At 65.2% G+C, this 14961-nt stretch overlaps 1 protein-coding gene across 1 annotated transcript in view; it reads left to right on the top strand.

Moving 5' to 3' along the window:
• Positions 1-7821: 7821 nt before the first annotated feature.
• The window catches only part of FOXO6 (forkhead box O6), a 72634-nt gene continuing 65494 nt past the window's right edge, over positions 7822-14961 (top strand). Inside the window, exon 1 of the mRNA XM_075909185.1 lies at positions 7822-8311. Within this exon, the coding sequence (XP_075765300.1) occupies positions 7871-8311 (441 nt within the window). The 5' untranslated portion in view covers positions 7822-7870. The remainder of the gene's footprint in view (positions 8312-14961) is intronic.

Genomic DNA, 14961 nt, shown 5'->3' with positions numbered 1-14961 from the left:
CCACCGGGGCCAGTTCACGGACATTAATGTGGGCTGGTCCGGCAAAGCACACGACGCCCGGGTGTACCGCAACTCCTCCGTGTGCCAGCGGCTGCAGGCCGGGACCTTCTTCCTCGACCGCCACATCAGGGTCGGGGACGTGGACATGCCCGTGTGCCTGGTGGGGGATGCCGCCTACCCACTGCAGCCCTGGCTCATGAAGCCCTACACGGGGCACCTCAATCCCTCCCGCCAGGCCTTCAATGCCAGGCTGACCAGGGCCCGCATCGTGGTGGAGGGGGCCTTCGGGCGACTGAAAGCCCGCTTTCGATGCCTCCTCACCCGTCTGGACCTGGCCGAGCACAACATCCCTCCCGTGGTGGCGGCATGTTGTGTGCTCCACAATTTGTGTGAGCGGAAGGGGGAGGCTTTCCTGCCAGCCTGGATGGCTGAGGCTGACCGCATGGCTGGACACTACGGTCAGCCCCGCACCGCCGCCATCCGGGAAGCCCAGCGGGGGGCCATCTGGATCCGGGAAGCCCTACGGGAGAGCTTCCTGGTGGAAGAGGAGGAGGACTGACCTCTCCCTGCATGCCCCACTGGGGCCTTCTTCCACCCTACCCCCCTTCCCCTTTCCCCTCCCTATCTACTGTAAAATAAAGACACCTGTTTTTGAAACAAAAACGTCTGATTAATTAACATAACTGGGTGCGGGAAGGGAGGAATGAGGGTTGGAGAGGGGAGGGGGAAACCTGGGACGAGGGAGCTGGAAGGGAGGGGAGGGAAGGGAGGAAGGGAAAGGAAAGCTCAGGGGTGGGAGTCCGGCTGCCTCTCCCATCTCGCCACACTGCGGGTCCGGGGGCGTCGGTGGGAAATGATTGTGGAAGGGGGGGCAGGAGGGACAGGGGGTGTGGAGGAAGCAGGAGCGGAAGCAGGAGCGGAAGCAGGAGGGGGAGCGGGAGGGGGAGGGGGAGCAGGAGGAGCAGGGGGAGCAGGAAATGGGAAGCGGTCGAGCAGGCTCTGGAGGTGGCCTCGCAGGGCACGGCCCTGCTCCTCCAGGGCCTCCAGACTCCTTCGGCGCAGCCTCAGGTCCTCTTGGACCCAGTGGTCCTGGAGACGGAGCTGTTGATCCAGGAACCGGAGGTGCCGCCTCTGGTACTCCTCCTGGTTCCTGGCTCTCCTGCTTGCCTGGGCACGGGCAGCTGCTGCAGGCGGTGTGGTGCGCCCTGCAGGCCCAGGTGCTGCGGCTGTGGTGCAACAAGACCAGCGGTCAATTACCCCAGGGGCCAGGTGTGTGAAACCCAGCTCCCCTCTGCAAGGCCAGGGTCCCTGCAAGCTCCCCAGATGCTGCTCCGTGGTGGGCAAGGCCCAGGCGCACGGTCCCGGGGCTCCCTCTCGCCCCAGCCCCCCGTACACAGAAGGGGAACACGAGGGTACTCACAGGTGGACGCCTCCCCGGCCTCAGACGACACAGGCGAGCGGCTCTGTGGCGTGCCTCGGGGGTCCCGGGTCCTGGGCAGGCTGGCGGCAGGCTCCTGGCTCTCAGAGCCCTCCTCCTCCTCCTCCGTCTCCAGGAGCGGTCCCTCTGCCCCGGGGTCAATCACGTCCCGGGGGGCAGGGACGGCATGAGCCCCCAGGATGCGGTCCAGGGCATGGAAGTGGGGGCAGGCCTCCGGGTCGGCCCCTGGCAGGCAGGCCCGGGAGTAGGACTGCCGCAAGTCCTTAATTTTGCAGCGCACCTGCTCCCGGCTGCGCTGGTGGCCCCTGGTGGCCAGGCTGGCAGCCATGCGTCCGTAGACGGCCGCGTTCCGGTGGCTAGTGCGGAGATCGTGGACATTGGAGGCTTCCCCCCAAACCTCGATGAGGTCCACGATCTCCGCACTTGACCAGGCGGGCGCCCGCCTTTTGCGCCCCCGGGCAGGCTCCTGGGAGCCGCCAGGCTGGTCCTGGGGAGCAGTGGAGGGCTGGGAGCCCTCGGATGGCTGGCTCATCCTGTGGCAGGTGCAGGGTCTGCTGGCACGGGTGCTGGCAGCCTTGCAACTGGCACAAAGTGAGTAGCCAGCCCGTGGCCCTTTAAGGGCTCCGGGGCCGGGAGGGGGGCAATAGAGTTTCCCTGGTGTTGGCCAGAGTGGCCACCAGGGAAACCTGGGAAGCCTTAGCCTCCCACTAGTTCGAATTAAGGGTCTACACAGCCCTTAATTCGAACTAGCTAGTTCGAACTAGGCTTAATCCTCGTAAAATGAGGTTTACCTAGTTCGAACTAAGCGCTTCGTTAGTTTGAATTTAGTTCGAACAAACGGAGCGCTAGTGTAGTGCCTATGAAAGTTAGTTCGAACTAACTCTGTAGTGTAGACATACCCTAACAGAGTTTAAAGAGAAGCTAGATAATTTCCTGGAGGTTAGATCCATAAAAGGCTGTTAGCCAGGGGATAAAATGGTGTCCTTGGCCTCTGTTTGTCAGAGGCCGGAGAAGGATGGCAGGAGACAAATCGCTTGATCATTGTCTTTGGTCCACCCCCTCTGGGGTACCTGGTGCTGGCCACTGTCGGCAGACAGGATACTGGGCTAGATGGACCTTTGGTCTGACCCAGTACGGCCGTTCTTATGTTCTTATGTAATATGATGGGGGAGACTAGTTGGATCCCAAATGGGGAGGGGGGGGGTCTCCATTCCTTGCACACACACCCCAGCACATACTCAGCAGCAGGGATGTAACAGTGCAGTCGATTAATTGATTAACTGAGAAGCAAAAGCGTATCGGTTAATGCTACAGACCACATGCATTTCTCTCCTCCCCCCCCCCCCCCCCCGCCCGCCAGTACATTTTTAGCAGGATGGGCAGCAGCCGGGCTCAGCTCTGGCTCGCGATGGGTCTGGGACCTACCCCTCCTGCAGCTCTGCATTTAAAGTGTATTAGGAGCCAGGTGGGCAGGCAGCCTGGCTCAGTTCCAGCTCGTACCAGGTCCCATGGTTCGGTTTTTACAGTGGCTCTCCTCGTGGACCAGTGGCAGCAGAGTGGAGAGGCAGGTGCTCCTTGGGAGCGGGGCCAGAGTGCACTGGCTGCCGGCCCTGCCCCCGGGGACCACAGACTAGTCGACCAACCGCTAAGAATTCATGAGGTCACTCGACTATTCGATTACCCGATATTGAACATCCCTGCTCAGCAGGTGAAGGCAGCTTTGTTGCCCACCTCTAGGGCCTTTCTTGAGCGGGTCCTGCAGGGGAGCACTTCCTGCCTGCTCCTCACTCTGGCCCTCCAGGCCTTGTCTTCTGCCCCTGCCCCACAATTCCCACCCCAGCTGCTCCCTCTACATAACGACTTGCAGCTGGTCCATCTTTAGCCCATGCCTAGGAAACCTGTGTGTGTGCTCCTGCTCCACACCAGCGGTGTAGCTAGGACAGGACAAGTGGGCGGGCCCCAGCTTACAGGTGGGCGAGTGAGACGAGGGATGGAGGGCCTGGGAGGGGAGGAGGGATCGGGGCAGGAGTGGCTTGTGGAGGTGGGGGGAGGGCAGGAGGGATCCAGTGTCATGGGGAGAGGGAGGGATGCGATGCTCTGGAGAGGCAGGATGGGAAGGTTGCAGGGGGGTTGGGGGGCCTGCTTCCCGCATCGGCCTTACTGCTCAGCAGGCACCTGGCGCTCACGGGCCGTGGGGCACAGCAATGGGGCAGAATGGGATCCCTCCCTGGTGTTTGCCAGCCCGGCTGTAGCCCCTTTCTGAGGGCGCCAAGTGCTGCTGCCCAATTCCGATCCCAGCACAAGGCCCGCCCAGACCTGCCCCATGAGGCCCGGCCATCTGTGGAGGTGAGGATCCCTGGTGGGCCAGTGTGCGCCCCGCCTCCATCCCACGGCCTGCTGGCCAGCTCACATGCCAAGGAGCTGTGAGCGTGGCATGCACGTGGCAGTTGCCAAGGGGGCTCGGGGCTCCCGGACACCACGGCTGCTACTGCGGCAGCAGCCCACAGCCCAGCCTGGTTACATTGCTGCCGGCCTGGCAGGGTCCAGCACCTTGGTCCAAGTGGCTGCCTGGCCCTCCCCTTTCTGCCCACGGTCCCAGCTTCCGGGGCACAGAGCTGCCCATCCCCCACCTGAAGCTGTGGGGCCGGGCGAACCAGGAATTCAACAGGTACAATGCAGCAGGTCCTGTGTAGCTCATGGGCCAATCCCATGGGGTTTGGCCAGTTTAACCTGTCTGGTGACTGGCACTGTGCCTGTCACGTGCCCCATTCATAAATACGGACTCCAGACATCCGACTGACTCCTTCTCCCCTGACCCTGACCGCCACTGGGTAATTGCACAAAACTGAACCCCCTTCCCCCGGGGCATGCCCTCAGCCTCGCCCCTTCTTTGAAGCGCCACCCCCAGCTCACTCCATCCCCCTGCCCTCTGGCCCCAGCCTTTCCCTTCCCATTTTCACTGGGCTGAGGCAGGGGCTTGGGGTGTGGGAGGGGCTGAGGACTCCATCTGGGGGTGGGGGCTCTGGGCAGGGCTGTGTGGGGCGAAGGAGGCGGGGCTCTCGCCTGTGGGCGGGGCTGTGTGGGGCAAAGGAGGCGGGGCTCTCGCCTGTGGGCGGGGCTGTGTGGGGCAAAGGAGGCAGGGCTCTCGCCTGTGGGCGGGGCTCTGTGGGGCGAAGGAGGCGGGGCTCTCGCCTGTGGGCGGGGCTCTGTGGGGCGAAGGAGGCGGGGCTCTCGCCTGTGGGCGGGGCTGTGTGGGGCAAAGGAGGCGGGGCTCTCGCCTGTGGGCGGGGCTGTGTAGGGCGAAGGAGGCGGGGCTCTCGCCTGTGGGCGGGGCTCTGTGTGACGGGGGGGGGCGCTATGCGCAGTGTCGGCGCTAAGCACAGGACAGGCTTTGTCTGGGAGAAGGCGGGGCTTGTGATTGCGCGGGGCTTTGACTGGTGGGCGGGGCTTCTGGCTGTAGGGCTCGGGGTTGTGCGAGGGGCGGGGCACTGGGCGGGGCCGCCGCGGAAGGCCGTGGTGGCTGGAGCCTCGCTCTGACTGGCTCCGAAGCTCCGTTGCCCTGGGTTACTCACCGACACAGCTGGTGTCCTGACGTCACAGGTGGGAGGGAACGCTTGGCGCGCGAGGCTTCTCTGGCCCCGCCTGTTTAGGACGCTGCCGCTGGGGCCAATAGGAATGGGCTGTGGGCGGGCCCCGTGTCGCGTCCGTCCAATGAGAAGGGAGCAGTGGGTTCGGACCGCTGCAAGGGGGGGGAGGAGGGAGCGCGCGCGCCCCCCCCCCCCCCCCTCCCCGGCCCGGGGAGTTCAGGCAGCAGGGGGAGGGGGCAGGAAGCTGGCACTGGTGACAGGAGAGAGGGAAATGTGAAAGGGGAGGGGCAACGGTGGGGGAGGCGCCTAGCGAGGGGCACTGGGAGGGGCAGGGAGCAAGGGTACTTGTGGGGGAGGGGCAGTTGTGGGGGCACGGGACGGGGAAGGGTACTTGTGGGGGAGGGGCAGTTGTGGGGGCACGGGACGGGGAAGGGTACTTGTGGGGGAGGGGCAGTTGTGGGGGCACGGGACGGGGAAGGGTACTTGTGGGGGAGGGGCAGTTGTGGGGGCACGGGACGGGGAAGGGTACTTGTGGGGGAGGGGTAGTTGTGGGGACAGGGGATGAGGAAGGGTAGGTGGGGGGAGGGGAGGAGTGAGGATGGGGTAATCGTGGGGACACGGGATGAGGAATGGGAGGTGGGGGGAGGGGAGGAGTGAGGATGGGGTAATCGTGGGGGCACGGGATGAGGAAGGGGAGGTGGGGGGAGGGGAGGAGTGGGGATGGGGTAATCGTGGGGGCACGGGATGAGGAAGGGGAGGTGGGGGGAGGGGAGGAGTGGGGATGGGGTAATCGTGGGGACACGGGATGAGGAATGGGAGGTGGGGGGAGGGGAGGAGTGGGGATGGGGTAATCGTGGGGACACGGGATGAGGATGGGGAGGTGGGGGGAGGGGAGGAGTGGGGATGGGGTAATCGTGGGGACACGGGATGAGGAAGGGGAGGTGGGGGGAGGGGAGGAGTGGGGATGGGGTAATCGTGGGGGCACGGGATGAGGAAGGGGAGGTGGGGGGAGGGGAGGAGTGGGGATGGGGTAATCGTGGGGACACGGGATGAGGATGGGGAGGTGGGGGGAGGGGAGGAGTGGGGATGGGGTAATCGTGGGGACACGGGATGAGGATGGGGAGGTGGGGGGAGGGGAGGAGTGGGGATGGGGTAATCGTGGGGACACGGGATGAGGATGGGGAGGTGGGGGGAGGGGAGGAGTGGGGATGGGGTAATCGTGGGGACACGGGATGAGGATGGGGAGGTGGGGGGAGGGGAGGAGTGGGGATGGGGTAATCGTGGGGACACGGGATGAGGATGGGGAGGTGGGGGGAGGGGAGGAGTGGGGATGGGGTAATCGTGGGGACACGGGATGAGGATGGGGAGGTGGGGGGAGGGGAGGAGTGGGGATGGGGTAATCGTGGGGACACGGGATGAGGAAGGGGAGGTGGGGGGAGGGGAGGAGTGAGGATGGGGTAATCGTGGGGGCACGGGATGAGGATGGGGAGGTGGGGGGAGGGGAGGAGTGAGGATGGGGTAATCGTGGGGGCACGGGATGAGGATGGGGAGGTGGGGGGAGGGGAGGAGTGAGGATGGGGTAATCGTGGGGACACGGGATGAGGAAGGGGAGGTGGGGGGAGGGGAGGAGTGGGGATGGGGTAATCGTGGGGGCACGGGATGAGGATGGGGAGGTGGGGGGAGGGGAGGAGTGAGGATGGGGTAATCGTGGGGGCACGGGATGAGGATGGGGAGGTGGGGGGAGGCAGGAGTGGGGGCGGGGCAGGTGTTGGGCACGTGATGAGGAGCGGTAGTTGTGGGGTGGGGAGGGGAGAAGTGGGGGCAGGGAATGGGGAGCACCTGGGGGGACTCCCCGCCCCGCCCCCGCGCTAGCCCTGGGGACTGGCCGCGCTGTGGCCCCGCCCCTCGGCCCGCCCCTCCCCTCCCGGAGGTGCCGGCTGCGGGCGCTGCTGGCGCGGGGCCGGGCGCGGAGCGCAGGGGCAGCCGCCGCTCAGCATGGTGCCGTCCAGCCCCGTCCCGGGAGAGAGGCGGCGTCAGCCCAGGGCGGCGGCAGCGGGGGCGGCGCAGCGCGGAGCGGGGGCCCGCGGCGCCGGCAGGTGCTAGGTGCGGGCTGCTGCGGCGGGGCCAGTCTTGCAGCGCGCGGCGAAGCAGGCGGCGGGATCCGCCAGTCCCGGGCCGGGACCGGGCGCGGGCAGGTGCGTGCAGCCGTGAGCATGCCCGCCTCGGCTCGGCCGCCCAGCCACGCACCTGCCGGCCAGCGGGCAGCCCAGCCCTGAGCCAGGGCAGCCTCCTGCCGCGGAGCCTGCGCCGGGAGGGGCCGCTGCCCCCGCCCCCGATGACCTGATTTCGCCTCCTGGCTCTGCGTCCCCGGGGGGCCAGGCGGGAGAGCGCCGCTCCTCGCCCAGGTGGCCAGCTGGGATTCCGGCTCCGGAGCATCTGTTGCTGCCTGAACCGCCTCCCGCCGCTCCGCAGCCGGCCCCGATGGATGCAGCCGCCCTCGCCAGCCGCCGCACGCCATGCCAGTCTGGCTGAGCCCCGCGGCGCCGGGGCCGCTCCGCGCCCGTCACTGCCTCGGCACCCCGCATCGGGCAGCCTACCGGAGCTCTCGCGTGACGCCGCCGCTGGCTGCCATGGGGCTGGGGCCAGCTGCCGCCTAGGTGCCGGCGCTCGGCTTCGGACCGCCGTGCACCCTTGGTTCCCCGCCCCGCTGCACTCCCGGGGCCGGCCCGGCGGCTGCCGCCCTCCCCCGCCCCCTGCCTGTGCCGAGAGCGCTTGCCCCGGTCGGCTCCCTGCTCGCTCGCTCTCCGCGGCCGTGACTCCGCGGGGGAGGCGGAGCGCGGGGAACATGGAAGAGAAGCGGCAGGCGCATCAGGTTGAAATCGACCCGGATTTCGAACCCCAGAGCCGCCCCCGCTCCTGTACCTGGCCGCTGCCTCACCCCGACTTCCCCGGGGAGGAGGAGGACGGCGGCGCAGCGACAACCGGAGGCTCGCGAGCCCCAGCGCCCGGCGGGGCAGCCGAAGGCTCGGAGAACACGGGCGCCGTGGCGGATCGCAAAGCCGCTTCGGCGCTGCCTGCGCTGGGGGCGGATGTTGGACAGCTCCGCAAGGCGAAGAACTCGCGGCGCAATGCCTGGGGCAACCTGTCCTACGCGGATCTCATCACCAAGGCCATCGAGAGCTCCCCGGAGAAGCGGCTCACCCTGTCCCAGATCTACGACTGGATGGTCAGATACGTCCCCTACTTTAAGGATAAAGGCGACAGCAACAGCTCTGCCGGCTGGAAGGTAGGTGCAGCCCCGCGGGGCCAGAGCCCTGCGCCCAGTGTCATTTGAATCCATGTGTGCGGCTCAATTAATCTGGGTGGCCGGGCGCTGCGCCTGCCGCTGCCCATCTCCAGGCGAGGAGCGGCAAGTTTCTCTCTGCTCAGGGTCCTGCGTGGACCAGTTTCCGTGCAAGCGGCCAGAGGCCAGGGCCGGCGTGGTCGGGGGTCTGGCAGCCCGAGCCGTCTGTGAGCGGAGCTCCCCTGTTCCCCGGGAGCTGGGACTGGCGAGGTTTCTCGTCTAATTGGGGAGCGAGTCTCCCGGTTTCTCGAGGGTGGGCAGAGGAAGATTCCTGTTGCTGCGTGTGTCGCAGGGTTCACTGCAGGGCTCGCTCCTGTTCACCTGTTCACCCGCTGTGAGCGGCCCTCCCCCTTCCTGACAGCTGGCCCGGGGATTATTCTCTCCGGCAGTTCTTGCCGTCCCCGTGCTAGAACTGCCAGGCACCCACCCATCTGGAAGGGAGCCTGGGCAGCAGCAGCAGGGAGGTGCTCGTGTGTGCAGGACTCTGGCTCTTGCTGGTGCGAACTGAAACCCTGTTTGGATGCCTGACCCCAGAGGTTGCCCTTCCCCTCCCCTCCCCTCCCTTCCTTCTGTGCCTTGTTACAAATCGTTGTTCCAGGGCTGCATTTTAGAGCGAGGAGCCTGAGGACAAGGGGCTGGGGCGAGGAGAAATCCCTGTCTGCTTGATCGCAGGAGAAGTGAATGGCTCACCTCTGTCACGGGCTGGCAGGACTAGTGGCTAGCAGAGCTGGAATCAAGCATGTGACAGCCGTCTTGGCTCCCGGTGTGTCAGGATAAAATGGGTGCTGCTGTAAGCCGCCTTTGCCTGCCATATGTGAGCATTAGAGCATTATTAATGACAGCCCTGCCAATCCCAGCCCTGTGTGTGGAAAGGGCGACTGGGATTTGCCCTACAGCGTAACAGTGTGTGGTCCATGGGGCGAGATGAGGGGGGCCCTGTCCTGCGCTCCTAGAGCTAACTGCTTGCCTTGCCCAGCGTCGGTAGGTGCCCGCTGGCAGCGGAGCGGAGGGCTCTCCACGAACAGGTGTGCTCTGTGGCAACGGCTTTGTGAGGCGCCGTTCCGTGTGCATGTGAGTGCCCAGCAGAGCAGGGCTTAACTCTTGCAGCGCTGCGACTTTCCCCGCGCGTTTCCCTCCCCTCGTGCGCGCATGCAGCCCTCTGCTCGCTGGGTTTGGTTTCACTGGCAGCACTCCGGGCTGCTGCCTTCGGTTTGTTACATATTCCTGTCGGCAGCCATTGATCCCCACAGAGCGTGCTTTCCCGTGGGGCTGTGCTGCGCCCACACACCTGCAGCCAAGTGGCGAGGAGAGGCTGTGCTGAGTGTCGCACCTGCTGGCACTTGGACAGACGCCTCCTGTGAGCAATACTGGGCAGGGCGGCGAGATTGCCTGGTGTCAAGGTGCTGGTTCCGCTGAACCCCTCCTCTAAACCCTGCCACCTCCAGTGCGATTAGTGGACTGGTAAGAAGCAGGCTGTTCACTAAGGCCAAGGCTGTTGTGGGGTGTGGGCCAAACTCTGTCCCACATTAGCAAGCCCAGCTGCTGTGGGGGTCAGGAGGAGTTGTACTGCGTCTGGCCGTGCTGAGCCCACTTCCAGACTTACTGGCTGGGCTGCTCCAGCCCCAGGCGGCGTCCTCACTGCTCTGGAGACCTTTGTGCTGAGCTAACTCCAGATAACACGCTGGTCACTTGTATTAACATAGTCCCTGAGGCAGCTGAGGGGAGGCCCCGCTGTGCATGGCTGGACAGAGGGGCTCTCCTCCTGGGCTAGAGCTTATGCTTCACGGAGAAGACAGGCCGACAGATGGCGGGACAGAGGCGGTGGCTTGCTCAGGGTCACACACGGCGTGATTCCTGGCTCTGCTGCGCACACCTAGCTCTCCCAAGCCCCAGCTCAGTGCTTTGCTCTCAAAGCCATGCTTGTAGCAAAGGAGCTGAAACAAACCAGAGGAGAGCGCGACCATTTTACACGTGAGCACTGTCAAGGGGGAATTGTAGGGAGTGAGCGTGCGGGGCGCGCTGACCTGAGCGCGCATGAAATCCGTGCGAGATGTGCGGTCTCCTGGCTAGGTCCATGGGTGTGTCTGCCACACGAGGTGGTCGGGGAAATGTCCTGCACTGGAAAGGCGTCTGAGTGACAGGCATCCAGAGCGTTCCACAACTCCCTCACCCAAGGGCGTGAGCACTGGGCTTCCATGAGGAACTGCAATATTATTAGATTCTCTTAGGCAGCTGCCACGTTCCAGCCCAGAGGTGGTTGCATTTCAGTGGTGGGTAAAGGGATTCCCTTCCTATCCCTTGGTCAGCTCCCTAGGATGTTACTTACTGAGCATGAGACGTGTGTTTTGATCTCCCGGTGTATGGGCTCTTGGAAGGATAAAGGATTCTACTGTGAGAGGGGAGAAGGGGGCTTGGGGAGGGTTGGCGGCAGCAGTGGGGCGGGGTTTGATGTCCTCTGTAGGAGACGGAGAGGGTTGAGGTTGTCTAGTGGCATGGTGCTGGCACTGAAATGGCATATGGGAGATGGAAATTGCCCATGAGCAGAAGCGGTTAACCCAGCGGGAAAGAGCGCTGGCCAAGGGAGGCGTGTGGGCTGAGAGCCAGGTTTGGAGTGGGGCTTGTAACACTAGCACATGGGTTAAGCTACCTGCAGCTTGCAAGCAGGAGGAGTGACCAAGTGGGGTCCCTCTGCAGGGCGGGAGAGCAGGGCGGAGCTGGGACAGGGCTGGGCTTGCAGTCCCGCGAAGGCTGGGACGAGCAGAGACTCTGGCCTTGCAGCAGGAAGGGCTTGTTGCTATCGCAGCCCAGCCTCGGACCGGGTTAGCGTTAATGGGCTTCCTGCCGGGAGAGTGGGTGTGTCTGAATCGGGGCCGTCCCCACCTTCCCTTGGGTGTGCTGCTGTCTGTACATCACAGGCCGCTGCAGCCCCGGCGAAGGGGCCAGCGACCTCGCAGCGTGCTGGGCTGGTGCTGCTCCGAAGAATCCACTAGGGAGCACTTGAGCACGATGCAGTTTGCAGGGCTGGTTCCGCTCCCCACCTAGCGACTACCTTCCTCCCAGCACCCGTGTGGAGCCAAGAGTCTGCTGAGGCTACCAGCTCCGATGGGGATCGCTGATTAAATCAAGGGCATCATGACAGTGGGAGTGACCCTGAGACAGGCACGCAAGCTGGGAAAGTGCAATTGGCCTGGCCCACCCCCGCTGAGGCCATTGGGATGTTGGGGGACTACCGGAGGCAAGGGCCCTGTGGACCCCAGCATGCTGCAGTGAAGCCAGGATGGGCTCTGGAGTCTCAGCACTGGCCCGGAGGGAAGAGCAGTTCTCTCAGCTGTGCTCTGAGGGAGTCCGACTCCTGCTCGGACCCTGCTGCTGCAGCTGGGGGAGGAGACAGGAGCTGAGGGTCCCCCCAAGTGCTCAGCCAGCACTGGGCACTGGGTGTGGGCGTCCCAGGACCCAGGGGATTAGGGAGTGAGTGCAATCTGCTTCCAGAGCCTCGCCTCTCCCCCCACCCCTCCGGCCGGCAGGTGGTTCCTGTGCTGGCTTCTGTGCCTCTTGCTTGGGCTGAGAGCAGGCAGGTTTGTCTGCAGTGTGGTACAGCTGCAGTAAGTAGCCACTCCTCTCCCGCAGCCTCTTGGTGACTTTCAGAGCGTGTCTGACACCAGCTGTCAGCAGGCCGCCTGCCCAGCACACAGCTAGTGGGAAGGCCCCGTAGTGAGCTCCAGTGCAGCAGATCCTGACAGTAGCAGCATTCCCTAGGGCAGGAGCCCCTGTGACTCTGGGCAGAGCAGGGTTTCCGGGAGCCCGGAGCCCTGGGTGCTGCGTGACTCTCCCTCTCCGCATCCGGCACTCTGGAGCCACGTTCCCCACCTGTGCTGGAGCCTGGAGCCTCTCCTGTGCGCGGCACGGCCGTGTGCCCTTCGGTCTCTGGTCCTCCCGGTGGGGCTTGCTGAGCCTGTGGCTGGTGCTCCACAGGGGCCTGCCTTCTCCCGGTCTCCAGCAGCCGAAGGAGCGAGCTGCTGGGGCGCTGTGCCAAGCCAGGCCATTGGGTTTCTTGGCTGGAGCCAATGTGTCTGGCATGTCCAGCTACAGCCACAATGCCGCTGGGGGGGGGGCGGCTGTGCCATCCCTGTAACGTGCCAGGCTTCAAAGCCAGAGTTGCTGTCTCGCATGCAGCCCCTGCGTCCTCCCTGAAACGAAGATGGTTGCTGCACCTGCAGCCGCGGGGGCAGGGAGGGAGTGTCTGAAGTGAAAGTCTGTCTGCACCCTGCTCCAAATGCCAGGCCTTGCCCCGGCCCCTACCCTCGGCCAGCACCAGAGCTGTCTTCCTCCCCCATCAGAGCCAAGCCTGGCTCCCCGGGAACACACAGCTCCTCCCCAGTGCTAAGATCCCTACGCCCCTGCGGGCTCCCTCTCCTGGCCCCAGGCTGGCAGCGGGCACACCTGGCGCAGCAATCAGCTGCTTCGTACAGTGCCCAGCCTAGGAGAGGCGTTCTGGCTTTCCAGCCTTTTGTCACTGACACGCTGGCGTGTTGGCGGGAGAACCGGGCTTTGCCTGTCAGCTCCTGAGCGAGTAGCATGATCCTAGGGCTCTGCCCGAGCGCTGCGGGGCTGCCCAGAGCACCCAGCACTGCGCAAAGGGGGCTCTGGCCTCACTGCAGGGGGAACGTGCCACAGGCAGAGTCAAACCCTGACTCCAACCGGCTCAGCCCACTGGACCCCACTCAGAACCAGAGCTCTGCTCACTAGACCGGGCTCCCTCTCCGAGCCCAACACAGAGCCAGGCGCTCCTGCTTTCAGCCACTGCAGAGCTGGGCACAGAACCGCATCCCGCCCTGCCTGCGCCACTACACAGGCCACGCTCCCCCCCCCCCCCAGCTGTGCCTGGCACTCGGCAGAGCTGTCGTTCTGCTCCGTGGGGTGGGAATGCGCCTTCCAGGCCCAACCTGTGGCGGGGGTGGGGCTGACTACAGGAGGCACGGGTCTCTGGGAATCTCTCCTGCACGCACGCTTCTCCTTACCAGCCCCTCAGGCCTTTGTTCTTGGCCCTCACAGCCGGTTCCTCCTGGCGCCTGCCTGTGCACAGCCTGTGCCTGCACGGGAGGGTCCTTTCGCTGTCCCGGGGCAGGGCTGAGCGGGCTTTGCCCCTGCAGTGGGAGCACGGGGAGCTGGGTTTGGCCGGATGGCACTGCTCAGAGCAGAGTTCTGCCCCGGCCCAAGCCCCTGTGCCCTTCCCAGCCACGGGGTGGGTTGCAGCAACCCTGCCTTGCGTCGGGGGAAACTGAGGCACAGTGTTTCAATGACTTGCCCACAGTCACAGTTCGGAATGGGACGAGGGAGTCTTGGCCGCTGGTCTCTGTTGTATTCAGACCTCTGGGTCATGCTGCTTCCAGCGTACTGCCTGGCTAACGGGGAGCGGTGCCCTGCAGGCATGTCCTGGGGTCCCCGCTGCGCTTCTGAGCGGCCGCATCCCACCGTGCTGTTATGCCAGGCACGTGCGCTGGAAACTGCTGCTTTCTCCCAGTGCAGGGCAGCCAGCGCCTGTGACTGACAGTTCTGCTTAATTAGGGAGTTGTTATTTTATCAATTCCTAAGCGCTTGAAGTTTTCTGCTCCAGCTCACGCTTTCCACTTGTTAATGGGAAGCCAGCACCCTCCGTCAAGAGGCAGCCGCTCCGCCGCGTTCTCCGGCTCCGCTTTGACATCCCAAGCGGGGCGAGCTGGCGGGTGGCTGCTTGCTGTAGCTCTGACAGGGCTGCGAGCCGGGCTCTCCCTGTCCCCGGCGCACTGGCCACAGAGCCTCAGCACGGCGGCTGGGGCCTCGGGCTGGGGCGGGGCCTCGGGCTGGGGCAGGGCCGCAGGTGGAAGCCCCATTGCTTGGGCCAGTTTGCACAGCCCAGGCGGGAAGTGGGGCCCCTCCTCCCCTGAGCAGGAGCAAGGGGAGTAATGCAGTGGCTGTGCCGGAATCGCTCCTGGAGCGCAGCGCCCCTCGTAGGAGGGTGGGGGAATGGCAGGGGCAGCTGGGAGCGGCTCTCGGTGCCACCATGAGGGCAGAGGGCAGAGGGAGGGCACTGCTGGGGCTCTGGGCTCTTATTCCACCTGTCCCTGGCAGCCCCGTGTGCCAACATATTCCTCTGGCCCCGCCCTCGGGCCATGCCCGTGCCCCTCTTGGGCTGCCAGCTTGGGCCCCTGCTGCCCCACCCAGGCCTCCCACCAGACTCCAGGCTGCTGCACCTTCCCATTTGCTTCCATGGGCAGCAGCCACCCCGAGGGGGCCCCGGTGGAGTCGCCGTGCTGTGTAGTGCGCTCCCCCCGTCCAGGGCCCAGGGGGACTCGCAGGGCGATCCTTGCCGTGGGCAGTGGCTGCTCTGGGCCGTGGTTTGGAGGGGGTGGCTGGGGCGACCCCCACGAGAAGGTTTGGGCCGTGCCCCATGTGTGATCAGCAGGCTGCTCACTGCTCCTAGGCCAAGGCTGAGCAGAGGAGGTAACGCCCCTCTCCAGGGGTCCTCCTAGCCACCTGCTGGAATGGTGGCGGGCAGGGAACTGACAGGCCCAGAGCAGCCCCCCTTAGCACCCCACGAGACTGGTCCTGGAGCG

This window comes from Pelodiscus sinensis, chromosome 25 (assembly GCF_049634645.1).
Source record: "Pelodiscus sinensis isolate JC-2024 chromosome 25, ASM4963464v1, whole genome shotgun sequence".
Taxonomy (NCBI): domain Eukaryota; kingdom Metazoa; phylum Chordata; order Testudines; family Trionychidae; genus Pelodiscus; species Pelodiscus sinensis.
The sequence above is the reverse complement of the archived record's forward strand: the minus strand, read 5'-3'. Positions and strand labels throughout refer to the sequence as shown.